Below are 25,588 nucleotides of genomic sequence, written 5' to 3'. Positions count from 1 at the left end.
TGAGGATACAATCCACGCCAACCTCCAGATCATTAATGAAGATTTTGAACAAAACCAGTCCCAGGACCGACCCTTGGGGCACTCTGCTTGATACCAACTGCCAACTAGACATGGAGCCATTGATCACTACCCATTGAGCCCGATGATCTAGCCAGCTTTCTATCCACCTTATAGTCCATTCGTTGAGCCCATACTTTAACTGGCTGGCAAGAATACTGTGGGAGACTGTATCAAAAGCTTTGCTAAAGTCAAGAAATAACACATCCACTGCTTTCCCCTCATGCACAGAGCCAGTTATCTCATCATAGAAGGCAATTAGGTTAGTCAGGCATGACCTTCCCTTGGTGAATCCATGCTGACTGTTCCTGATCACTTTCCTCTCCTCAAAGTGCTTCAGAATTGATTCCTTGAGGACCTGCTCCATGATTTTTCCAGGGACTGAGGTGAGGCTGACTGGCCTGTAGTTCCCCAAATCCTCCTTCTTCTCTTTTTTAAAGATGGGCACTACATTAGCCTTTTTCCAGTCATCCAGGATCTCCCCCGATCGCCATGAGTTTTCAAAGATAATGGCCAATGGCTCTGCAATCACATCCGCCAACTCCTTTAGCACTCTCGGATGCAGCGCATCCGGCTCCATGGACTTGTGCTCGTCCAGCTTTTCTAAATTGACCTGAACCACTTCTTTCTCCACAGAGGGCTGGTCACCTCCTCCCCATGCTGTGCTGCCCAGTGCAGTAGTCTGGGAGCTGACCTTGTTCGTGAAGACAGAGGCAAAAAAAGCATTGAGTACATTAGCTTTTCCCACATCCTCTGTCACTAGGTTGCCTCTCTCATTCAGTAAGGGGCCCACACTTTCCTTGACTTTCTCCTTGTTGCTAACATACCTGAAGAAACCCTTCTTGTTACTCTTAACATCTCTTGCTAGCTGCACCTCCAAGTATGATTTGGCCTTCCTGATTTCACTCAGGAAAAAAGAGCTGTAACCTTGGGAGTTTACTACAAGCCTGGAGTGGCCAGTATTAATTGTAAGAATCTTTGCGGGCCCCCACCTTCCGCACTCGGAGTGCCAGAGAGGGGAATCAGCCTTGACAGGGGTGAACCGTGCCAGGTACATGCCCATTCTCATGACTTCATGAAGGAGCTGCCAACCGATATCCCCAGGGGGCTGTGGGACTAGGATGGAATAGAGGCTGACCCACTAGGATTCCTCACCCTCTACAGATGGTAGATCGTCCTGCCACTTGGTATCAGGGCGGGACACAAGGATGAGGAAGTGAAACACGTGGAGTACAAGCGTGTAAAGTTGGTCCAGTGGCACGGTTCAGAAGCGAACCGGCTGCAGGGCACGCAGCCAGCTTGGGTTATAGAAGGGAGAGGACTGGGGGTGGGGACTCACAGGACAGGGGCCTAATGAAAATATCCGGAGGGCCGGGGGTGAGGGGTGGGAGGGGAGCACCCTCTCGCAGGACCCACTCAAGGAAAACCCAAGAGGTGAGCGACAAGGCATTCCCCACGTCCTCGTGTACGTGCAGTGGGGTCTGAAGGGTGGAGAGCCTCATGCACCAACCAAGCAGTCGGGGATCCACCCAGTCCCCCCATCATAGTCCAGGAGATCTCAGATTCCGGTGGTTTCTGCCAGGACCAGCCTCCGTCGCACAGAGGGGGACTATGCCACCTGCACACGTAGGTTGGGATTGTGTAGCAGGGGCTCCGTGAGAAGGTCCGCCCCCTCGGTGGCCACAACAGACCTGGTTGCCAAGAACAGCTTACAGGTCCGGAGTAGGTCCTGGTAGAAGGTCGGCGGCTTGGAGAAGTCTCGCAGAAGACCCCTCGAGTGGAGAAAAAAGAGCTGCCAGTTGTATCGGAGCCCTCGAAGGCGGCAGAGGAAGGCGTGCACCAACGTGCTCCTCGCCGGAGTACCTGCACCATAAAGGAGTCTCTGCAGGGCCTGGAGGCAGAAGACATGGACCTGGATGCGGAGGCAGATCAGGCCCTGTCCTCCCTCTTCCAAGGGAAGACTCAGAACCCTGCAGAGACCCAGTGCAGCCCCGGTCAGAAGAACTCCAGAGTTACCCTCTTCAGCCAGGCCAGGATCCCTGGGCCGGGTTCAGGGTGTTGAGCCGGTGCCAGAGCATGGACAGGACTAGTTGGTTCAGCACCAATGCCCTCCCCCGCAGGGAGAGGCACCAGAGGAGTCCTGTCCATCTCCACAGCCACTCACCCACCCTGGCCACCAAATCCTACAGTTCTCTGGCAGAGAAGGATGCATGGCGGAAAGGTAAATGCCGAGATAGAGCAGTGACCTGCGCTTCAACGAATGGCTTGAAGTGCAGGTGGGAAGGAGCTCATCTGCCACCCTGCCCCGACCATCAGGCCAGAGCTCTTGACCTAGTTGACCCGGGTGGAGGAGACCACCCAGTAGATCGCCTGGCAGACCTCCACCTGCATCAGGTTGCCCGGGTCCTGGATCACAGGAAGCACATCATTGGCATATGCTGACAGGACCAGCCGCAACTCTGGCTCTCAAAGCACCAACCCCATCAACCTCCAGAGGAGGAGACAGAGGAAGGGCTTGATTGCCAGACTATACAGCTGGCCTGACTACAGACACCCCTGACGTAACCCTCAGCCGAAGCTGACCGGCTTGGTCAGGGTCCAGTTGAGCTTGACCAAGCACTCCGCAGAGGCATACAGCACCTGGAGAAAACCCACGAATTGGGGCCCGAAGACAAATGCCCGCAGAGTGCACAGAAGATACCCATGGTCCATCCTGTTGAACACCTTCTCCTGGTCCAGGGACAGGAGGGTGAATGACAGACCATCCCTATACATGAGCTCCAAGAGGTCCCGGAACAAGTACAAATTATCGAAGACGGTGTGGCCTGGGATGGCGTAGGTCTGGTCAGGATGGACCACATCCACAAGCATGGACCCCTGCCGCAGCGAGATGGCCTTCACTACGACTTTGTAGTCTGTGCTGAAAAACGAGATGGGACACCAGTTCCAAAGGTCGCGGTGGTCCCCTTCTTGGGTAGGAAGGTGAGCACAGCTCACCTGCACGACAGAGGGAGGACCACACTCCCCAAGGACTCGGCCCAGACGGTGACAAGGTCTGGGCCGAGGACATCCCAGAACACATGGTAGAACTCCATGGTCAGCCCGTCCAGGCCCGGAGATTTATTGGTGGGCATGAGACAGAGGGCTTCCAAGAACTCGGCCAGAGTGAGAGGTAGCTCCAGCCGGTCCCAGTCGCCACGTTGACCATTGGAAGTTTGTTCCAGAGCACAGTACAAGTGTTGGTGTTGGTCAGATCCTGGGAGAAGAGGTAAGCGTAGAAGGCCCTGGCCCTTCCACGCATCTCCTCGGGTCTGTGAGTGGGGGTACCATCCTCTGCCAAAAGGCAGGTGACCTGCTTTTTAATCTCCCTCTTTTTCTCCAGGACGTAGAAGAAGCGGGAGCTGCGATCCATCTCCTGAAGGAGATGGATGTGTGATCGAACCAACGCGCTGTGGGCCCAACGGTTCTCCAGGGCCCAGGGCTCTTCCCGCTTCTCCCGGCACGCTTCGCAGAGGGAGTGATGGTCGATGAACTCCCTTAGGATGCCTGTGGTGGCCTGGCTGCTCTTGAGCCCAGAGCAAGCCCGGTCCTCAAGGGTGGTATTAAAATCCCCGCCCAGGACCAGGCACTCACGAGGATCCAAGGTGTTGAGGAAGGCAGATGCCTGCCAATAGAAACGCACCTGCTCCGGGCCTGGGTTTGGGGCGTAGACGTTGACCAAGTTCAACGTCAGCCCCTCCATACAGACCCAGAGGTGCAGCAGGCAACCAGGCATGACCTCAGCGACCTTCAGCACTTCGGGCCGTAGGTCAGGGGAGAAAAGGGTGGCCAACCCAGGAAATGAGTGCTGAGGGGCTAAAGTACACCCCATCCCCCAACTCCAGCCACCAACTAGCCTCGGTGGCTGGAGCGGTGTGGGTCTCCTACAAGAAAATCACAGAGTATCCTCCCTCCCAAAGAAAGGAGAGCACCTGGCACCTGTGGAGACCCACCCCACAGCCCCGGGTGTTTAAGGTGGCAAAGATGGTTGGTTTCATAGTGAGGGCTGGGGAGGATCCTTGCAGGCAGGGGTGTCAGCAGGCCTCGCAACAATCCGTGACTGACCCCAAAAGCCAGCAGGGAGTCACAGAAGTTGCGGGCCCGCTGGTAGGCCATGATGTCTTGCCTCTCGGTCCCCCTCCCCTCCTCCAAAATGGCCTTCATGGTCCAGAGGACGAGGTGGAAGTCCCCACAGCCCTGGAGAGCGAGCTGCACCTTACCCTTGAAACCACGGGTTTCCACCAGGAAGCGGAGCGGCTCATCCCACAGTGCAGCGAGGGACGGGGTCACGGACCTGCGATCGTCCTCTGGCTGGGCCCCTGTGATGACCCCGCGGCCCACAGAGATGGGCAAACAGGGGGCAGACCCCCGGCACGGAACCTGTAGCGGTGGGGCCATGCAACCCATCCCCATCCCCGGCAAGGGAGAGAGTGGTGGAGGGAAGAGAGCAGCCCCTAAAGGGTCGGGGAAGGGAGACACAAAAACCACCCCCTGAGGGTCGTCCGAAGAAAGGGGAAATGAGACAACACTGGGGTGGCAGCAGTATGGGAGGTAGAGGGGAAGAAGGCGGGCAACGTGTCAGAGGCAGGCGCGGGGCTGGGACCAGCAATGGGATCAGGAGCTGGGGCAGAAGCGGGGTAAGGATCCCCAGCAGCTAAGCTACAGGGGTGCGGCACCTGTCGATTGGAGTCAGGGGCTGAGGGGATGGGAAAGGGGCCCTCAACGATGCCAGGCCCGGGCACTGCAATGAGCTCAGCACCCACAACCAGGGCGTTGGGCATGATGGCATCAGCGGTAGGGCCCCCAACTGGGAGGGGAGGCAACTGCTCCGCCTCAGAGTGGGGGCACCCAAGGGCTCGGACCCCATCCACTCGGCACCGCCCATCACCACCAGGTGTATAAATTATGGGACTCTTTGAGTTGAGAATCTAACCATAGTTGGAAAATTTCTTATCAAGCAGCAGTCAAGCCCTGCCCCAAGGGCCAGAGCCCCTAGACTGCTGATTGCCCTGCCTTGCCCAGAGGGCTCAGGCCCCGAGACTCCTGCTTATTGCTAGGCCCTGCCCAAGGGGACAGGGCTACAGACTGGTACTTTGCTAGTTCCCCAGCTAATTAACTTAGACCACTGTGACATAGTGAGAAAGAGGGGCCTCCCGCTGAGCCTGAGGGGGGAGATGAGCACCAATGCATTACACAGCCACAGCAATAAACACAGTCCTATGCATGCTTGCCTCACCCTTTGACTAAAACTACTGCCCTGTATTTCCAAGCTCCCCATGTACAAGGCATGAAATGTGCATCCAGGCAGGCTCTGACTGCGTAGCAGTGGCACTTATATGGCACTGTGACTTCGTATCTGAGCACTAAACAATCCTTACCTCACAACCCTGCTCAGATCCATTTTTACAGATAGGGAATCAAGGCAGAGAGACTACGTGACTTTCCCTAGGTCACACATGGTGTCTGTGGTGGAGCAGAGACTTGAATCCAGGTCTCCCAAGGCCCAGCCTAGAACCCTAACCACTGGGCCATCCTTCCTCTGACTGTCTTGCTACAATTCCAGCTCCCTTCTTACCTGCCCTGCCACAGAATTGTCTCCTTCTTCAAAGATGATGTTGCCACTGTCTCCATCAGGGTCCATCAGCACCAGGGTCTGATGGGTGGGAAGGGATGAGGAGGAGGTGCTGAGCCTCGCCATCTCCTCTACTCCCAGCACGATCCTGCTGTTGAAACTGCTGTCCTTTGAAAAGAGAAGACAGAGTGAGACGCTGCCCTGGGAGTGTGTTAGGGACAGAATATGCACTCTGGGGACTCAGCACAAGGTGTACTGGCTTAAAGAGGATGTTCAAGAAGGAGGCTGATAAACTGGAGAGGGTTCCAAGAAGAGCTACAAGAATGATTAAAGGATTAGAAAACCTTCCTAATAGAGATAGATGCAAAGATCTCCATCTATTTAGTTTAATAAGGAGAAAGTTAAGGGGTGACTTGATCATAGTCTATAAGTACCTACATGGGGAACAAATATTTAATAACGGGCTCTTACTGAGAAAGGTCAAATGTGATCCAGTGGCTAGAAGTTGAAGCTAGACAAATTCAGATTGGAAATAAGGTGTAACTGTTTAACAGTGAGACTAATTAACCACTGGAACAATTTACCAATGATCATGGTGGATTCTCCATCACTGACCATTTTAAAATCAAGATTAGATGTTTTTCTAAACAATCTGCTTGAGGAATTATGTTGGGAGGTTCTGTGGCCTGTGTGATACAGAAGGTCAGACTAGATGATCACAATAGTCCCTTCTAGCTTGGAATCTATGAAAAAATTATGCACTCCAGGGAGATAGATAAATTGCTCCCTCTCATCCTTGCAGCCAGCAGGAACTCGACATTGCTCATATGCACAAAGATAGCTCTAAAGTTGGTTTTGTCTTGTGTTCTGAAGGCTCCGATAATCATGCCCATTCTGATCTCAGCTGGCAGCGAGTTCCAGATACATGGCCCACCCTCCTGCATTAACTGATCTTGCTCTTGAGACTGACAGTCCCTGCTGTTTCAGCAGCTGTTGTGGGAAGCCAAGATCTCACAAGGTGAGGTGAGTTCCCAGGTAACTCAGGCCAGTCCCATGACAGGCTTTGAAGGGGTCGACCAAGATCTTGAATGTAATCGGGAGCCAGTGCAGAGCAGGGAGCAGCATCCCACTGAGCTCTCTGAGGCCTGTGCTGCTGTATTCTGGAACAACTGCAGCTTTTTAAAAGTTGTCCCCTCCATACCTAGGGATAGAGAATTCCAGTAATCAAACTGGGGACTGGGAGCCTCACCGTCGCTATGTCTGAACCTGATGGGAGAGGGGAATGATTATCTTGCCACCCATAGCTGGAAGAGAGTTTTAATTATCTGTGTCTGTTTGGGTATCCAGGTGGCCACTGACTGTCTAGACAAGCAGAAGGCAGTTGGCCTCAAGGGAGGGTGGTGATAGAAACATGGCAAGTTCTCTGAAATCCTTCCTCTTCCCACCAGCAGCATCTTGGTCTTTCAGGATTCAGTTTGAGACACTTCAGCTAGGTTTGGCTTTGTGTCTGATGGGAAGGTCATGTAGAAGCTGGGTGTTGCCTAGGTGTGGCTGGCACCTCAGTCCATGCCGTTGTAAGATGTACAGAAGTTAAAATATGCCTTGAAAATATGCTGTTGACAACTTTTTGTCTGCCCTTTTAACCATCAGGTGGCAATCACTCTGTTTCCTTTTGGATCTAAAGGCAATGACAGTCAATAGGCCCATCCCAATAGGTGAGACATCTTGTCTGGGGACATGGGCAGCGGATATAGTAGACCAGGAGAGGCTAAGCCTCCCCAAACAGCCAGGCCATGGCCCCACCCACACTGCTCCTCTTCCTGCCCTCACTCAACCTCTCCCTCAAAGCCAGCAGGGGTTAGGGACTTGGGGTGGCTGGGGCGGTGGGCTGGGGCTCAGGCTGGCCGGGGCGGAGACGGGTGGGCTTGGGCTGGCTGGGGAGGGCTGGCCACTGGCCTGGGACTCAGAGCGGCTAGGGTGGGCCAGCCAAGGCAGCTGGGATGGGTTGGCCAGTGTCCTGGGACTTGAGGTGGCTGGGGCAGGCAGGCCAGTGCTTGGGCCGACTGGTGGACTGGTGCTTGGGGTGGAAGGGGCAGGGCGGCTGGTGGCCTGGGGCAGCCAGTGGGCTGGGACTCAGGCCAGCCAGTGGACCAGGACTTGGGGCTCCGGTGGAGGAGAGGGGCAGGTAGGGGCAGGGCCTCGGGTGGAAGTGACGGGTCTGGGGGCTAGCCTCCCCAAATTGGGGAGGGGAGAGGGGTTCATGTACCACCCATGTCTGGCCCTGGGGAGCATTAATTAAGCTATAGCAATTCCCAAAAAGGGAAAGCACTGCTGCTTGATAAGAAATTTTTCAACTATGGTTAGGTTCTCAAATCAAAGACTCCCATAATTTATTTATGGAGGAGATTCTTTTCTCTCAGTCTAGCTAAGGAGAGCCCCTGCCAGGTGACAAACAAGAGTAACTGAGCTCTTTTCCTACGCAGAGTGCCCTAAGGCTATTGTCTCCTATATGTTAATTAAGAATCACAGGAGAGAAAAACAAAATGTAGGTTTTAAACCAGTTAGAAATAGCTTGGCTGGTGACCCAAAAACCTGAAAATTCCATAGGTCAAACTTCCTGATTTATATATATATATACATAGATATTGACCCCAACTTATAAATTTGCACATTTGTTTGCCTATGAACCAGGTATACATCTCTCTATGTGTAAGGGGACTGTTGGCCCCTTACTAAAACTCTGTGGAGTTTTTGGTTGCTAGCTCCTGGTACCAAAAGAAAGGGGCAGGGTCGACTGGAAATCAGGACCCTAGGGATTGACAGTCCCAGGGGCAATGGAGAGAGGCCAATGCTCCAGGTCAGCCTGATTGACAGGGCAGGCAGGCTAACGAGGGAGTCAGGAGGCCAGGGGGTCCCATCCTCTGTGTGTGCTGGAACTGGGGCCAGAGTGGGGCCGAGATAAGGGAGCAGGGGCCTGAGCTGAGCTGGGGAGCAGAGCCATGCCAGCCAGAGAGAACCAGAGAAGCAGCCCAGGGAGCAGGTCAGTGCTGGGACCAGAGCTGCAGCAACCAGAGCCAGAGGGGCCAGAGAAGCAGCCCAGGGGGCTGGAGGCAGAGCAGCATCAGTGCTGGGGCTGGAACCAGGTGTGGTGAGCAGCTGGGAAGAGTGAGGGGGACCCTGGGCAGTGGGCCCAGCGCAGGGAGACACCCCAACCAAGAGGTCCTGCAGGCCAGACTTGGAGGGGGATCATAACCCCAAAGTGGAGGCCTACACTGGGAAGAAGGATCCTGCCACCTTGAGCCTGAGGGTGTGTGGCCACCACCAGAGCAAGTGTCCAACTCAGAGCATCCCTGCAGCACAGCCAGGGCCTGGGAGGGAGGCCTGGGACTTGTGAGAAACAGACTGTGAATTGCCCAGACATTCCAGAGACGCTGGTTGTGACGTCCCCGTGCCAAAGAGTGGGGTTACATGTTTTTCTTTAACTTTTCCCATTGTTTCCTTATTTTTTAAATTGGTTGCTGTTTCATAAATTGTATTTGCTTGAATTTTATGCAATGATCAGTGGGTCAGGGAAGCATCCAGAGCGGAAAGACCACCCTGGAATGGGGACACCCTAACCCCTGTCCTAAGTGACCACGACAATGTTGGGGGTCAAGCCCCAAAGGGAATCCTGGGCCCAGCCTTGTCGGGGTTACAAGGGCTCTGCCACACAGAAGAGTGGAAGGGGAGCCCTCAAGGTCAGGAAGGCCTCTGGGTAAAGGAAGTGGGAGCGAGGACTTGGATCCTTTTGCTAGCCCATTCCACCAGGGTAGTGTATAAGCCAGAAAAATTCCCCACAATAGTGGGATCTGTCCCCTACTTACATATGTAAATAATCTCTCTTGTTCCTAATGTATATGACAAGCTTTGAAAGGCATGAAATGAAGAGTATTAGATATAACCAGAGAATGTACAGATCATGTCCATGAGATTTAGAAGACTCTAAGATATTTTGTTTTCCTGGTAAATGATTGCACCCTAGCAGTCATAAGAATTATTGAAAGACATATTCACTTAACTAGGGTAAAACTTTGGAATATTAAAATAAATTGCTTAAAAGGGGGGGATATCAAATCAATACTTGGGGAAAATTATGAAATACAATCCATGAAATGAGCAAACCTTGGACTAAATGAAGCATCAAAGAAATTTCTTATACACTCTCGCTCTCTACTGGATATCAACAGAAGCAGCAGAGAAAGAAACTCAAAGCTGAAAGCTGAGAGCAATATGGCAAATGGCCAATGGAAATCAGAGGGCTGCCCATTCCACCACGCCCTGAAATCAGGATATAGAAAACTGAGGTCACCATGTGGGACCCCAAAGTTGGCTGAACCCACAAAGAAGCTGCAGGATCCCCAATGCGACGGACACCTGGACCAGCTGCGTGGAAAGGACTCTCCCCCATACTAGGGTTAGGAGAATAAGAAGTGGTGAGATTTCATTTCAACGACTGTATTTCCCCTTCTGTTCTGTAACATAAATAATTGTAGGTTATCTTGTTTAAGTCTACACTCTCTAGCGAGACACCATAAGTTTTATTTTAACTATCTGCATTCCCTCATTTATAAGTCCAAACAAATTGGCCTAAGAGAGATTTGAACCATAACTTCAAGCAATTGCTTTCGATAGTCTAAATTTGTTTCTTTTGGACCAATGTGCTCCCATAGCACGGACTGTACTCTTAAAAGTGTCTTAACGACAAGCATATCATTACCCTTTGGAGAAATACTAGCAGGGTGATAAATGTGTTAGGTACAAAAAAATGTTCATAAGTACCTGTAAGAAGAAATCTTGGTGATTTGCATGTTCCTTGGTGCACCTGCTGAGCCTCAACCCTAGGGTTTGACACCTGCTGGCGAGACTGTATTGGTGTCCGTGCAGTAGGTACCTACAGCACCGCTGTGTCTACACTTGGTTGGTAAACAGCTGATTGTATATTGGGGTTCTGGGTGAAATAATAACTTGTTGATTAGTTAAAAGTAACCAAGTGTCCTGATTTGAGAAATACTGTTTAAGTTAAAAGCTGGCCTGAAAAGAACCTAGCATTAAATTAGAAAGCTAACACTCCTTAGCGTCAGTGAAAAGAGGCTATCCTATTAGATTTCATTTAACAATAGGTATAACACTTATGCAGTAGGCAAATCTAGGTTGTTAAATTTCAGCTTTAAAATCTAAGTGGCACCTCGGCAAATTTCCAAAAATGACCCCCTTTCACATAGACACTGTTTCACAATCTCCCCCAGTGGTTCCATACAGATATGGACCAGGTTGGGGAAAAGGTTGGATTCCTTCTGGGACACCACAGTCCAGGGCTCTAGAGTTGGAGGAGCAGGTGTCCAGCAAAACTCTCCGGGTGCAGCTTGAGAATGATTGAAGCCACCGCAGCATGAATCCACAACTCCCTGCCATGTGTTTGAGGATGGACAGAAGGACTCCATTGTCAGCTGTATCAAACACTTGAGAGAGGCCCAGCAAAGGCAATATGGGTGTACTGTCCCATCCATGGTCAAGAGACGTTACTAAGGCTGAAGTCTGAATGGTTCAGGATATTGGCAGTGTCTAGATGCAGGTGGAGATGACCTGTGGTGTGTTTTTCAGTTAGCTTGCTCAGGAATGGGAGGGGAGTTCACAGAGTTGGAAGAGACCTCAGGAGGTCATCTAGTCCAACCCCTGCTCAAAGCAGAACCAATCCCCAATTTTTGACCCAGATCCCTAAATGGCCCCCTCAAGGACTGAACTCACAACCCTGGGTTTAGCAGGCCAATGCTCAAACCACTGAGCTATTCCTCCCCCAGAGTACCAGGCTATCGTTGGAGAAGTTGGTTTTGCTGTGTGCTGGTTTCTCAAGTGTTGCTGACTTATGGGCCACTTTGGGGTGCATGGTAGATTTCCCTCCTCAAGGGACATGTTGACAGTCTCCTTTGTAGGGATCACGATACTCTTGGATCTTTCATTAGCCAAGCAGGGCCTAGGTCAGAGTTGGCGGCTCAGTTTCCGGCAGTGCTTCTAGGACTTCCTGACTCTGATATCTTGTACTAGTCCCAGGGGACAACTGTCTATGTTACAACCACTGCCACCTCATTTGGCAGAATTGCCTATTGTTCAGGTGTGACCCAGGACTGGAACAGCAAGGGTACTGCAGGTGAGGATCGAGGTGCCCTGGCAGAACTTTGGGGAGTAGTCTTGCATACCTATTATCTGCATTATATCTGGGTTTAGCTAGAGCCTTTAGTCCTCTCAATTTCTTGGGTACTAAAGCTCCGCAAACTCATCCACATTAACAGGCACACCACTTTTTAGGCCACACTGTAACCAGTCTCCCATATACAAAGGCTCCCCGGGGTGCCTCTGGGGCATTCAGTATCTGTGTTCCTGCACTCTTCACCAAGTGTCCCACACACTTGAGCTGCAGAAGCTACCCCCCTGCTGGCGTAAGTGAAGCCAGTCTCAAATCCTCAGCTGCTTCGCACAGCCTTGGCAATGCATCGCCCTAACAGGAAGTAAAGCACTGTCAGCTCCTTCCAGCACTGTCAGCTCCTTCTCTGTGGGACTGAGTCCGCTCATGGTGTAATTCATTGCCACACCACCAGAGAAAGAACGGTTTGACATCACAATGCCCTGTCTGCCAAGGGAACTCGGGGACTTAAGCTCCCTGCAGCGGTGCAGAGAGGTTATAAACCAGGTGTATGAGCCACATACTCATAGATATTACGGTCAGAAGGGACCATTATGATCATCTAGTCTGACCTCCTGCACAATGCAGGCCACAGAATCTCACCCACGCACCCCTGCAATAAACCTCTCACCTATGTCTGAGCTACTGAAGTCCTCAAATCATGATTTAAAGACTTCAAGGTGCAGAGAATTCTCCAACAAGTGACCCGTGCCCCACGCTGCAGAGGAAGGCGAAAAAACCCAGGGTCTCTTCCAGTCTTCCCTGGAGGAAAATTCCTTTCAGTCCCCAAATATGGCGATCAGCTGAACCCTGAGCATGTGGGCAAGATTCACCAGCCAGATACCCAGGAAAGAATTCTCAGTAGTAACTCAGATCCCACCGCATCTAACATCCTATCACAGGCCATTGGCCCTATTTACCATGAATAGTTAAAGATCAATTAATTGCCAAAATCATGTTATCCCATCATACCATCTCCTCCATAAACTTATCAAGTTTAATCTTGAAGCCAGATATGTCTTTTGCCCCCACTGCTTCCCTTGGAAGGCTGTTCCAGAACTTCACTCCTCTGATGGTTAGAAACCTTCGTCTAATTTCAAGTCTAAAGTTCCTGATGGCCAGTTTATACCCATTTGTTCTTGTGTCCACATTGGTACTGAGCTTAAATAATTCCTCTCCCTCTCTGGTATTTATCCCTCTGATATATTTATAGAGAGCAATCATATCTCCCCTCAGCCATCTTTTGGTTAGGCTAAACAAGGCAGTACCTGCATTACAGATTATACTGGCTCCCCAATGAGCTTCAGATCCAGTTCCAGGCCCTCGTCCTCATTTACCAAGCCCTTGAAAGGGTCGGACCCAGCTAAACAAGGGACCACCTCTCCCCTCACACTACTTCAAGGACATTGCAATCATCACAAACCATATAGGCTGGGGCTCGCTGCCATCCCTGTGAAGAGGATTTCCCTGCCGCAGGGAATCAGGCTCAGTTCACATCCCTCCTGCAACAGACCTGTGTGTGCACGTTGCCTTTCCTCAGTAAAGGCAGCAGCATTCGGGCCGCGGAGCAGAGCCAGCTGTCCTGCCAGGACAACGCTGAAGCAGAACTGCTTGTATTTGGTGCCTAGACCCCAGGGTCACCAGAGCCACAAAGTTTGAGGAGACACACACGTACTAGACACAGGCAGTGGGAGACACTGTTTGCCTCTGCACCCGGATGGTAGAAAGTTCCGTGCTCAGCAGCGTGGCTGGGGGAGGAGAAATGGCACGGAACACACATAAGGAGATCGGCATGAAAGCCATCTACCGTCCCCCACCCCAGCCTTGTTTTCACCAGAAGGTGTAGCAGGACTGTGTTCCCAGGCTTGATCAAGACTCAGTGCCTTGTGCATGGTCTGTTATTGCCCCATGCCTGGCCTGTGACCATTCGCTCTGAGAGAGTCCCCACTGCGTAACAAAATGTACCTTGGCAGGGTTGCCCGAGAGGCTTTCTGTCCCCTTGTCGGTGGTGAAGACAGGAGATCCTGATGCCAGGACGGTCTGGGCCAGCACCGAGCCTATGGCCATCACATCAATGCTGGCTCCGGTGGACACATGGAGGCTACCATAGGCCTTGGGGTGGGCTTCGGTGCTGTGCTGGTAATACTGGCGGCTATTGACATCCTGCATGGAGGCAGAGGCCGTGACAAACATTCATCGAGGTGAAAGCTGCCTATGCCTCCTGCAGCCACCTGTCAGGGGGAGACGGGGGGAGCTGGGGTGGCTGTCACAGCTGCACTAGCTCAACAGTAGGAGAGTTAAAAATCACACAAGACCCAGTGAAGTCAGGCTTATTAGTTCATTTAGTCCAGTAGCTGTGAAGCTGTGATGACCAGCCGGGGGTCTTCAAGAGGCTTGAACCTGAGACCTGCAGTTAAACCATCTTTGATAGCTTTCACTGTTAACAGCCCTTAGCAGCAGCAGATAATGTTACAGTGTAGACAGGGCTTGTTTTCCAGGGAGGTTTGCACACCTATAGCTACTGAGGGGTTTGGATTCTCACTGAGGCTGCTGCCTGCACAGCAATCCCTGCATTCTACCCACACAGATCGCTCTGAGAATATGCTTCTGGCGGGGGTTTCACGTCAGCGCTGTGCAGGGGGGAGCAAGGGCCACCAGCCCCTTTCCTTGAGGAGGAAACAGAGACACAGCAAGGGGAAGGGACTTACACAGGCCAGCTGGGGAGTCAGTGGCAGAGCTGGGAAAGAGCCCAGTCTAGTGCCCTATCCACTGAACGATCCCCCTGCAGACCCCCACGCCTCTGTTCCACCCCCAGAGCTCTCCCTGGATCCCTCATGCCACCTCACACACCAGTGCTCACCTGCGTGACCTGGATCTGGAAGGTGGTGTGGGGGTTCCGGAAGTGGGTCTTGAAGTGCTTCACCGCCTCGTCCCGCCGGTTGAAGCCGTTGCGGCAGCGGTAACAGTGCCAGTGTGCCCCTTTGAACTTCTTCTCCCCTTTGATCGTGCCCACAATCTCGCAGTGACTGCAGCACCGCAGGATCTTCAGTCCTGGCAACGGCAAAGCCCCAGTGAGGATCGAAGGGTTTTCAACAGGCTCTGCTACAAGCACGTCCCACCAGGCAGGTGCTCAGGGCCTGGAGATGGTGGAAAGGCTCCTCTTGCCTTCAGGCCTACATGCTGCATGTCAGGGAGGTTATCACTGAGCAGGGCTGAAGTTGTCACTTCCCGGAGTGGGGAGGGAGAGGGAGACATCCCGCACTGGGGAAAGCATCTGCACATTTTCCATCGCAGCTAACACCAGCTCAGCACGGGGAGCCCAGCTATCAATGGGCGGGTGGCAGCACGGGGAGCCCTGCTATCAATGGGCGGGTGGCAGCACGGGGAGCCCTGCTATCTATGGGCGGGTGGCAGCACGGGGAGCCCTGCTATCTATGGGCTGGTGGCAGCACGGGGAGCCCAGCTATCAATGGGTTGGTGGCAGCACGGGGAGCCCTGCTATCAATGGGCCGATGGCAGCACGGGGAGCCCTGCTATAAAAGGGCTGGTGGCAGCTGTTAGGATATAGATATTCAGGCCTGTCTGTAAAGGCCTATACTCTAAGAATTTAGGTGTATTCTTATCATTTGGCTAGTTATAGAGGTACAAAAGAGAATCAAAATCACTGACTGCCGGTGTAAGGGCCTTCTCTTACTGTGACAGTCTGAGGCCCTGTTCTTAGGCTAAGGCCTTTGGCTAAGCAACAGAGGCAGCCATAAGCTGGGAAGCAAACGGTCACATCCTCACATTCCAAACTAGTCACATTGAAATCAGGTGCTATTGGGCTGTTAGCCCTGGTCTACACTAGGACTTTAGGTCGAATTTAGCAGCGTTAAATCGATTTAAACCTGCACCCGTCCACACAGTGAAGCCCTTTATTTTGACTTAAAGGGCTCTTAAAATCGATTTCCTTACTCCACCCCTGACAAGTGGATTAGCGCTTAAATCGACGTTCCCAGCTCGAATTTGGGGTACTGTGGACACAATTCGATGGTATTGGCCTCCGGGAGCTATCCCAGACTGCTCCATTATGACCGCTCTGGACAGCACTCTCAACTCAGATGCACTGGCCAGGTAGACAGGAAAAGAACCGCGAACTTTTGAATCTCATTTCCTGTTTGGCCAGCGTGGCAAGCTGCAGGTGACCATGCAGAGCTCATCAGCACAGGTGACCATGATGGAGTCCCAGAATCGCAAAAGAGCTCCAGCATGGACCGAACGGGAGGTACGGGATCTGATCACTGTTTGGGGAGAGGAATCCGTGCTATCAGAACTCCGTTCCAGTTTTCGAAATGCCAAAACCTTTGTGAAAATCTCCCAGGGCATGAAGGACAGAGGCCATAACAGGGACCCAAAGCAGTGCCGCGTGAAACTGAAGGAGCTGAGGCAAGCCTACCAGAAAACCAGAGAGGCGAACAGCCGCTCTGGGTCAGAGCCCCAAACATGCCGCTTCTATGATGAGCTGCATGCCATTTTAGGGGGTTCAGCCACCACTACCCCAGCCGTGTTGTTTGACTCCTTCAATGGAGATGGAGGCAATACGGAAGCAGGTTTTGGGGACGAAGAAGATGATGATGAGGAGGAGGTTGTAGATAGCTCACAGCAAGCAAGCGGAGAAACCGGTTTTCCCGACAGCCAGGAACTGTTTCTCACCCTAGACCTGGAGCCAGTACCCCCCGAACCCACCCAAGGCTGCCTCCTGGACCCAGCAGGCGGAGAAGGGACCTCTGGTGAGTGTACCTTTTAAAATGCTATACATGGTTTAAAAGCAAGCATGTGAAAGGATTACTTTGCCCTGGCATTTGCGGTTCTCCTAGATGTAGTCCTAAAGCCTTTGCAAAAGGTTTCTGGGGAGGGCAGCCTTATTTCGTCCTTCATGGTAGGACACTTTTATCACTCCAGGCCAGTAACACATACTCGGGAATCACTGTAGAACAAAGCATTGCAGTGTATGTTTGCTGGCATTCAACCAAAATCCGTTCTTTCTCTCTCTGTGTTATCCTCAGGAGAGTGAGATATAATTCATGGTCACCTGGTTGAAATAGGGTGCTTTTCTTCAGGGACACATTCCTGCTGTGCTGTTTGCCTGTGGCTGAACAGAAATGTTCCCCGCTGTTAGCCACGGGGAGAGGGGAGGGTTGAGGGGGTAGTCACGCGGTGGGAGGAGGCAAAATGCGACCTTGTAACGAAAGCACATGTGCTATGTATGTAATGTTAACAGCAAGGTTTACCCTGAAAGAGTGTAGCGACTGTTTTATAAAATGTGTCTTTTTAAATACCGCTGTCCCTTTTTTTTTCTCCACCAGCTGGATGTGTTTCAATGATCACAGGATCTTCTCCTTCCCAGAGGCTAGTGAAGCTTAGAAAGAAAAAAAAACGCACTCGAGATGAAATGTTCTCCGAGCTAATGCTGTCCTCCCACACTGACAGAGCACAGACGAATGCGTGGAGGCAAATAATGTCAGAGTGCAGGAAAGCACAAAATGACCGGGAGGAGAGGTGGAGGGCTGAAGAGAGTAAGTTGCGGGCTGAAGACAGGGCTGAAGCTCAAATGTGGCGGCAGCGTGATGAGAGAAGGCAGGATTCAATGCTGAGGCTGCTGCAGGACCAAACCAGAATGCTCCAGTGTATGGTTGAGCTGCAGCAAAGGCAGCTGGAGCACAGACTGCCACTGCTGCCCCTCTGTAACCAACCGCCCTCCTCCCCAAGTTCCATAGCCTCCACACCCAGACGCCCAAGAACGCGGTGGGGGGGCCTCCGGCCAACCAGCGACTCCACAACAGAGGATTGCCCAAAAAAAAGAAGGCTGTCATTCAATAAATTTTAAAGTTGTAAACTTTTAAAGTGCTGTGCTTAAAGTGCTGTGTGGCATTTTCCTTCCCTCCTCCACCACCCCTCCTGGGATACCTTGGTAGTCATCCCCCTATTTGTGTGATGAATGAATAACGAATGCATGACTGTGAAGCAGCAATGACTTTATTGCCTCTGCAAGCGGTGATTAAAGGGAGGAGGGGAGGGTGGTTAGCTTACAGGGAAGTAGAGTGAACCAAGGGGCGGGGGGTTTCATCAAGGAGAAACAAACAGAACTTTCACACTGTAGCCTGGCCAGTCATGAAACTGGTTTTCAAAGCTTCTCTGATGCGTACCGCGCCCTCCTGAGCTCTTCTAACCGCCCTGGTGTCTGGCTGCGCGTAACCAGCAGCCAGGCGATTTGCCTCAATCTCCCACCCCGCCATAAACGTCTCCCCCTTACTCTCACAGATATTGTGGAGCACACAGCAAGCAGTAATAACAGTGGGAATATTGGTTTCGCTGAGGTCTAAGCGAGTCAGTAAACTGCGCCAGCGCGCCTTTAAACGTCCAAATGCACATTCTACCACCATTCTGCACTTGCTCAGCTTGTAGTTGAACAGCTCCTGACCACTGTCCAGGCTGCCTGTGTACGGCTTCATGAGCCATGGCATTAAGGGGTAGGCTGGGTCCCCAAGGATACATATAGGCATTTCAACATCCCCAACAATTATTTTCTGGTCTGGGAAGAAAGTCCCTTCCTGCAGCTTTTGAAACAGACCAGAGTTCCTGAAGATGCGAGCGTCATGCACCTTTCCCGGCCATCCCACGTTGATGTTGGTGAAACGTCCCTTGTGATCCACCAGAGCTTGCAGCACTATCGAAAAGTACCCCTTGCGGTTTATGTACTCACCGGCTTGGTGCTCTGGTGTCAAGATAGGGATATGGGTTCCGTCTATAGCCCCACCACAGTTAGGGAATCCCATTGCAGCAAAGCCATCCACTATGACCTGCACATTTCCCAGGGTCACTACCCTTGATATCAGCAGATCTTTGATTGTGTGAGCTACTTGCATCACAGCAGCCCCCACAGTAGATTTGCCCACTCCAAATTGATTCCCAACTGACCGGTAGCTGTCTGGCGTTGCAAGCTTCCACAGGGCTATCGCCACTCGCTTCTCAACTGTGAGGGCTGCTCTCATCCTGGTATTCATGCGCTTCAGGGCAGGGGAAAGCAAGTCACAAAGTTCCATGAAAGTGCCCTTACGCATGCGAAAGTTTCGCAGCCACTGGGAATCGTCCCAGACCTGCAACACTATGCGGTCCCACCAGTCTGTGCTTGTTTCCCGAGCCCAGAATCGGCGTTCCACAGCATGAACCTGCCCCATTAGCACCATGATGCATGCATTGGCAGGGCCCATGCTTTCAGAGAAATCTGTGTCCATGTCCTGATCACTCACGGGACCGCGCTGACGTCGCCTCCTCGCCCGGTATCGCGTTGCCATGTTCTGGTGCTGCATATACTGCTGGATAATGCGTGTGGTGGTTGATGTGCTCCTAATTGCCAAAATGAGCTCAGCGGCCTCCATGCTTGCCTTGGTATGGCGTCCGCACAGAAAGAAGGCGCGGAACGATTGTCTGCCGTTGCTCTGACGGAGGGAGGGGCGACTGACGACACGGCTTACAGGGTTGGCTTCAGGGAGCTAAAATCAACAAAGGGTGTGCCTGTACATCAAGGAGTATTTCAGGCAGGACTGCACGGAGGGTTCCAATAAGAAATGGTGCACCAAAGTTATCGTTGTTATTGGAACAAGGAGGTTAGCCTGGCCTCTGATTGATACATGGCTAGATTAACCTCGCTGCGCCTTCTCTGTGACTGACTGCAGTGTGATCTAGACAGGGGAGGAGGAAAATGAGTCCAAAACAAATCTGGTCTATGTCTTGTTCTGACCCACTCCATTGATCCTTTACATCTTTGGCTGGCAGCAGACAAAAAAGGCGCGAAATGATTGTCTGCCCTTGCTTTCACGGGGGGAGGGAGGGTGGGAACGGGGTCCTGACGATATGTACCCAGAACCACCCGCGACAATGTTTTAGCCCCATCAGGCATTGGGATATCAACCCAGAATTCCAATGGGCAGCGGAGACTGCGGGAACTGTGGGATAGCTACCCACAGTGCAACGCTCCAGAAGTCGATGCTTGCCTTGGTACTGTGGAAGCGCTCCGCCGAGTTAATGCACTTAATGCACTTAGAGCATTTTCTGTGGGGACACACACACTCGAATATATAAAACCGATTTAAAAAAAAACGACTTCTATAAATTCGACCTAATTTCGTAGTGTAGACATACCCTTAGGAATACAATCCTGTCCTGATAGTGCCTATCACCTCCAGAGAAAGGGAAGTGCCTAGAAAATGTAAAAGGAAACTTAGTTTGATAGCATCCTGTCTGGCAAGAACTCACTTATCAATAGCTGGGATGTGAAATCCTCACTTCTGTATTGTTTTGTCATTATAGTTCCCACTTTGCTATTGTTTGTCTGTATAATCTCTGTCTGGTTCTGTGATTGTTTCTGTCTGCTGTATAATTAATTTTGCTGGGTGAAAACTAATTAAGGTGGTGGGATATAATTGGGTACATAATCATGTTACAATATGTTAGGATTGGTTCGTTAAATTTCAGGAACATGATTGGTTAAGGTATAGCAACGCAGAAGTCAAGTTTTACTATATAGTCTGCAGTCAATCAGGAAATAGGGGGGTGGGGGTGGGCATGGGCATGGGCATGCGGGTGGGGGAAATGGGAACAGGGAACAGGGGTAAGGAAATTGGAATCATGTTTTGCTAAAAGGGGAAATGGGAACAGGGAATGGGGCTGGAGAAACTGGAATCATGTTTGGCTAAGGGTAGGAATGGGAACAGGGACACAGGGCTAAGGCTCTGTGGTGTCAGAGCTGGGAAGGAGGATATTAATGAAGGAAACCGGAATCATGCTTGCTGGAAGTTCACCCCAATAAACATCTAATTGTTTGCACCTTTGGACTTCGGGTATTGTTGCTCTCTGTTCATGCGAGAAGGACCAGGGAAGTGAGAGGGTGAAGGAATAAGCCCCTAACAGCAGCACGGGGAGCCCAGCTATCAATGGGCGGGCGGCAGCACGGGGAGCCCTGCTATCAATGGGCTGGTGGCAGCACGGGGAGCCCAGCTATCAATGGGCTGGCGGCAGCACAGGGAGCCCAGCTATCAATGGGCTGGTGGCAGCACGGGGAGCCCTGCTATCAATGGGCTGGTGGCAGCACGGGGAGCCGTGCTATCAATGGGCTGGTGGAAGCATGGGGAGCCGTGCTATCAATGGGCTGGTGGAAGCATGGGGAGCCGTGCTATCAATGGGCTGGTGGAAGCATGGGGAGCCGTGCTATCAATGGGCGGGTGGCAGCACGGGGAGCCCAGCTATCAATGGGCTGGCGGCAGCACAGGGAGCCCAGCTATCAATGGGCTGGTGGCAGCACGGGGAGCCCTGCTATCAATGGGCTGGTGGCAGCACGGGGAGCCCAGCTATCAATGGGCTGGTGGAAGCATGGGGAGCCGTGCTATCAATGGGCTGGTGGAAGCATGGGGAGCCGTGCTATCAATGGTCTGTTGGCAGCTCGGGGAGCCCAGCTATCAATGGGCGGGCGGCAGCACGGGGAGCCCTGCTATCAATGGGCTGGTGGCAGCACGGGGAGCCCGGCTATCAATGGGCTGGTGGAAGCACGGGAAGCCCTGCTATCAATGGGCTGGTGGCAGCATGGGGAGCCCAGCTATCAATGGGCCGATGGCAGCACGGGGAGCCCTGCTATCAATGGTCTGTTGGCAGCTCGGGGAGCCCTGCTATCAATGGGAGGGCGGCGGCACGGGGAGCCCTGCTATCAATGGGCTGGTGGCAGCACGGGGAGCCCAGCTATCAATGGGCTGGTGGCAGCTCGGGGAGCCCAGCTATCAATGGGCGGGCGGCAGCACGGGGAGCCCTGCTATCAATGGGCTGGTGGAAGCATGGGGAGCCCAGCTATCAATGGGAGGGCGGCGGCATGGGGAGCCCGGCTATCAATGGGCTGGTGGCAGCACGGGGAGCCCTGCTATCAATGGGCTGATGGCAGCACGGGGAGCCCTGCTATCAATGGGAGGGCGGCGGCACGGGGAGCCCAGCTATCAATGGGAGGGCGGCGGCACGGGGAGCCCGGCTATCAATGGGCTGGTGGCAGCACGGGGAGCCCTGCTATCAATGGGAGGGCGGCACGGGGAGCCCAGCTATCAATGGGAGGGCGGCGGCACGGGGAGCCCGGCTATCAATGGGCTGATGGCAGCACGGGGAGCCCAGCTATCAATGGGAGGGCGGCGGCACGGGGTGGTGGTAGCCACCCATGTATTTTAACACTGTCACATAATCCTTCTTGCAGCAGGTCTAATCAATCTGGTGTTTTGGAGGCATGTCTACACTGGGGTGACCAGACGTCCCGATATTAGGTGCTTTGTCTTATATACACAACTATAACCTCTCCCCCCCACAGCCCGAAACAAAACTATTCTGATTTTTCATACTTGCTGTCTGGTCACCTACTCTACACTTGGGCTCCTAATTGTGGTCACACTATCGGTGCTGCTCAACCGGCATGAGCAATGGTAGGAAATGCTGAGACCATGTGCTTAGCATAGACAGGGCCAGGCAGTGAATGTAGGGCTCCAAGAGATCCCCGGCCTCTGCAACACAGAAAGAAGGCTCTGCCTTTATCATTTGCCAGGTGGGCCCCTCTTTATAGCAAAACCACCCCCCACACTTCCTCAGATCTATTAGTCATAAGAATGCTCACGCCTGAGAAGCTACACAATGAGCCAATTTTCAGGCTCTGAAGCTAAACTCTGACATGCTTGGCAACTGCAGGGCTAAGCCTGACCAGTAATATCGCTCTTGCAGATGTTTGTATTTGATTATGTTTAGTTTCTGCTCTGCATAGAATATAGCCTTCTATCTGCTATTATTTATAATTATTCTGTGCCCTGCCTACACAGCACTTTAGTCTGTGTGGAACCTCTCTTTAACATGCCATGATATAGACTCCATTTGTATTTCAGCACTAGTCACTTTAACACACGGTGTGGGCTGGGCCTTGTTCTGTCTGCTGGAGCCCGAAATCCAGATGTTTTTGTGTGAAGCAGTAGTGTAGCAGTGTGGGGAACTGAGAGGAGGACTGACTGTATCACACCAGGAGTCCTGAAGCACAGATCTGTGACTGGGCATCCTCCAGGGTTGCAAAAACAAACAAGCAAGCAAAACCCCTGAAATCCAGAATTACAATATAAAGAACAAGAAAAGTTCTGAAACACAAGAGAGCAAGTGAGAAAGTTTGATGTGCGACATCCAAACCTGGAATCCTGGGATTCTGCAATCCAAGAGAGCAGAGAGAAAAAAACATTTGGTGAGTATGAAAAGAAGCTCAGAAGAAGATCAGTATGCAAAATATAAGCCAGGAATCCTGGGAATTTGTAACCCATAGAGAGCCATGTAAGAAGACCTGAGGCCCCTGAGCTCCAGGGGAAAGAGTGCTCCTGAATTCCCAACCCCCCATCCCTCTGGGCACTACTGCAATAGTGCTAATAAGGAGCTCTGAGAGCCTGAACCCCAACATGGAACAAGTGCTCTGGATAGCAGGAGACTGCTGAAGGCAGGAAAGATGCTAAACCTGGCACCCTCAATCCCTGTTGGTGGTTGGGGTGAGAGAGAGCAGCATGAGACATCGCAGGGGCCCTGGGGAGGTGAGGGAGACTTCTGGGTGAGCAGCCCGTTACCCCAAACCCTGGGAAAGGAAGCTGCGCATGTGAACCCCCAGGGTAGGGAGACCAGGGGCACTCCAGGAAGGGACTCCAAACATCACAGACATTCCAGCAACATTAAAAATAACACCAGTATTTTCTATTAAAAGCTCTCCCTACCCCTGCCCTTGGCCCCCCTTTGCCCCAATGCAGCTGTGAGCTACCAGCCACCGGCTTGCTCACATGCAAGATGTGCTACGTAATTGCTGCATTGATTGGAATGAGCTCACTGGCTGACAGCAGGTGATGGAAAGCTGCTGACGGCTTCTGGCAGAGCCACCAGTGCTGCAGTGGTTCTGGGACTGCAGCAGGGCACTAGCTGCCTCAAACCAGGCATGAGTTTCTTTGGGGGTGGGATGGAGAAGCAGCAAACTCCTTGGGCCTTTGGAGCAGATGCCCAAGTGGAACCAGACCCCATAAGGTAAGGATGCCTGAGGTGGCTTTAAACCAAACCAACAGCCAATAGAATTCCTGGAAACCCGGAGCACCACCCCCTCCTACGAGGGCTCCTTTTCAGAGCCATCAAAGCCAGCCAAGCTGCCAGATTTATGGCCTCAATTTCGCTGTGGAAGAGAAAGTGCACTCCCAATGCAACACCAGCCCCATGCCAAGTCCAGGCTGCCTCCACAGAAAGAACGGAGCTGGCTCCCAGCTGTGAGGGCTTTGACAAGGAGTCAGCTCAATGTTTCACAGGCTCTTTCATCCCCAGCCCATTTCTGTGGCCTTTCCTCTTCAGCTCCCAGCTAGGAGTTCAGTTTCTATATCAAGGTAATCACCGTCTGGGGAGCCAGCTGGGGCATCTCTACAGTCAGAGTCTCTTTGCACCAGGCGATGGGCACAGGGTCCAGGGTGGTGTCAGCAGGAAGATCTCCTGCCATTTGATCTGAGAAGCAGCAACCCTCTCTCTGGATCCCATCGCGGTCACTCCAAGAGCCAGCTGGGGCAGAGTGGGAGTCACTGGGATGAGGAGCAACCATGCCATCCAGGATATTAGAGCCAGATTTTCAGAAGGCCTCAGCTCCCATTTGCTCTCAGTGGGAGGGGGGAGTGAATTTCCCACTATTGAACATGAGGAAGGTAATTCTCCATTGTTCTATGGGAATAGGGAAAGATTTTGCCGCTGTTCATCATGGGCTGGGGGGAAGGGGCTCCAGGGGGCTGAGCTGAAAATCTGACCCTTCCTTTAGGTGCTAAAATGGGAACAGAGTTCTCTGGGTAATCTGGCCATTGGCTGTGGTCTCCGCAGGGTTCCTAGTCCCTGCCAGCCTGGGGCTGGGATCTCCACTCTCTCACTGATTTTAGAATCGTGTCACTCCCTTGACTTTTATGGAGCAATTTCTGATTCACACATGCCCTTAACAGTGCATCAGGGCCCGGAATTCTAAGCAAGATGCACTGGACCAGGAACACAGCTGCTGCTTCGGCGGATCAGAGCCCTGCCTGGACTGCTGCTCGCAGGGAGGTAGGAGTCAGCTTGCAGGAGTCAGCTTGTGCCCTGAAGCAAAAGTAAACTTAGAACATAGGCTGGGCCAGAAATGGGAGACCCCTTTGGGAGGGAAAAACAACAGACCCCAGAGAGAAGCAGTAGGATCCTCAGCACCATCTGATGAGGGTGTAATGAGGGACCCTCCCTCAGCCGTAGAGAATAGACCTGCCCAGCAGCACAATGTCCAACGGCAGCCGAAGCAATTATCTGCTGTGGCAGTTCCTGAGCAGCTAGTGGGAATCATGCCATTTATAGGCAGCTTGACAACAGATGGGGACAAAGCCCTTTCCACAGTTCCCATCATCCTCCAGCTTCTACTCAGAGATCACCACAGTGATCTGAACAGATAGAAACTGATGAGTGTGATCTAGTGGCTAGAGCAGAGGACTGGGAGCCAGGACTCCTGGTTTGTATTCCTAGCTCTGCCACTGGTGGGCAGCATTACCTCAGCCAGAGCAACTCAGCTCCCTCTACCTCTTTCTCTGTCAGTGAACAGGTGGCCGTGGTATATACAGCTCACTCCTGCCTGCACCTCTGCT

At 52.3% G+C, this 25,588-nt stretch overlaps 1 protein-coding gene across 4 annotated transcripts in view; it reads right to left on the bottom strand.

Moving 5' to 3' along the window:
- LOC140898614 (uncharacterized) overlaps positions 1-25,588 on the bottom strand; it is a 90,793-nt gene that overhangs the window by 10,760 nt on the left and 54,445 nt on the right. For 3 of the 4 annotated variants that reach the window (XM_073312673.1, XM_073312671.1, XM_073312672.1), the window contains exons 3-5: positions 14,746-14,936; positions 13,851-14,048; positions 5,672-5,836 (exon numbers count right to left, since the gene is read on the bottom strand). In XM_073312673.1, the coding sequence (XP_073168774.1) occupies positions 5,672-5,836; positions 13,851-14,048; positions 14,746-14,936 (554 nt within the window). The remainder of the gene's footprint in view (positions 1-5,671; positions 5,837-13,850; positions 14,049-14,745; positions 14,937-25,588) is intronic. The other variant, XM_073312674.1, reaches the window with a different exon arrangement.

Source organism: Lepidochelys kempii, chromosome 15 (assembly GCF_965140265.1).
Source record: "Lepidochelys kempii isolate rLepKem1 chromosome 15, rLepKem1.hap2, whole genome shotgun sequence".
NCBI classification, from domain to species: domain Eukaryota; kingdom Metazoa; phylum Chordata; order Testudines; family Cheloniidae; genus Lepidochelys; species Lepidochelys kempii.
Note: the sequence above shows the minus strand (reverse complement) of the source record. Positions and strands in the feature narration are given on the sequence as shown.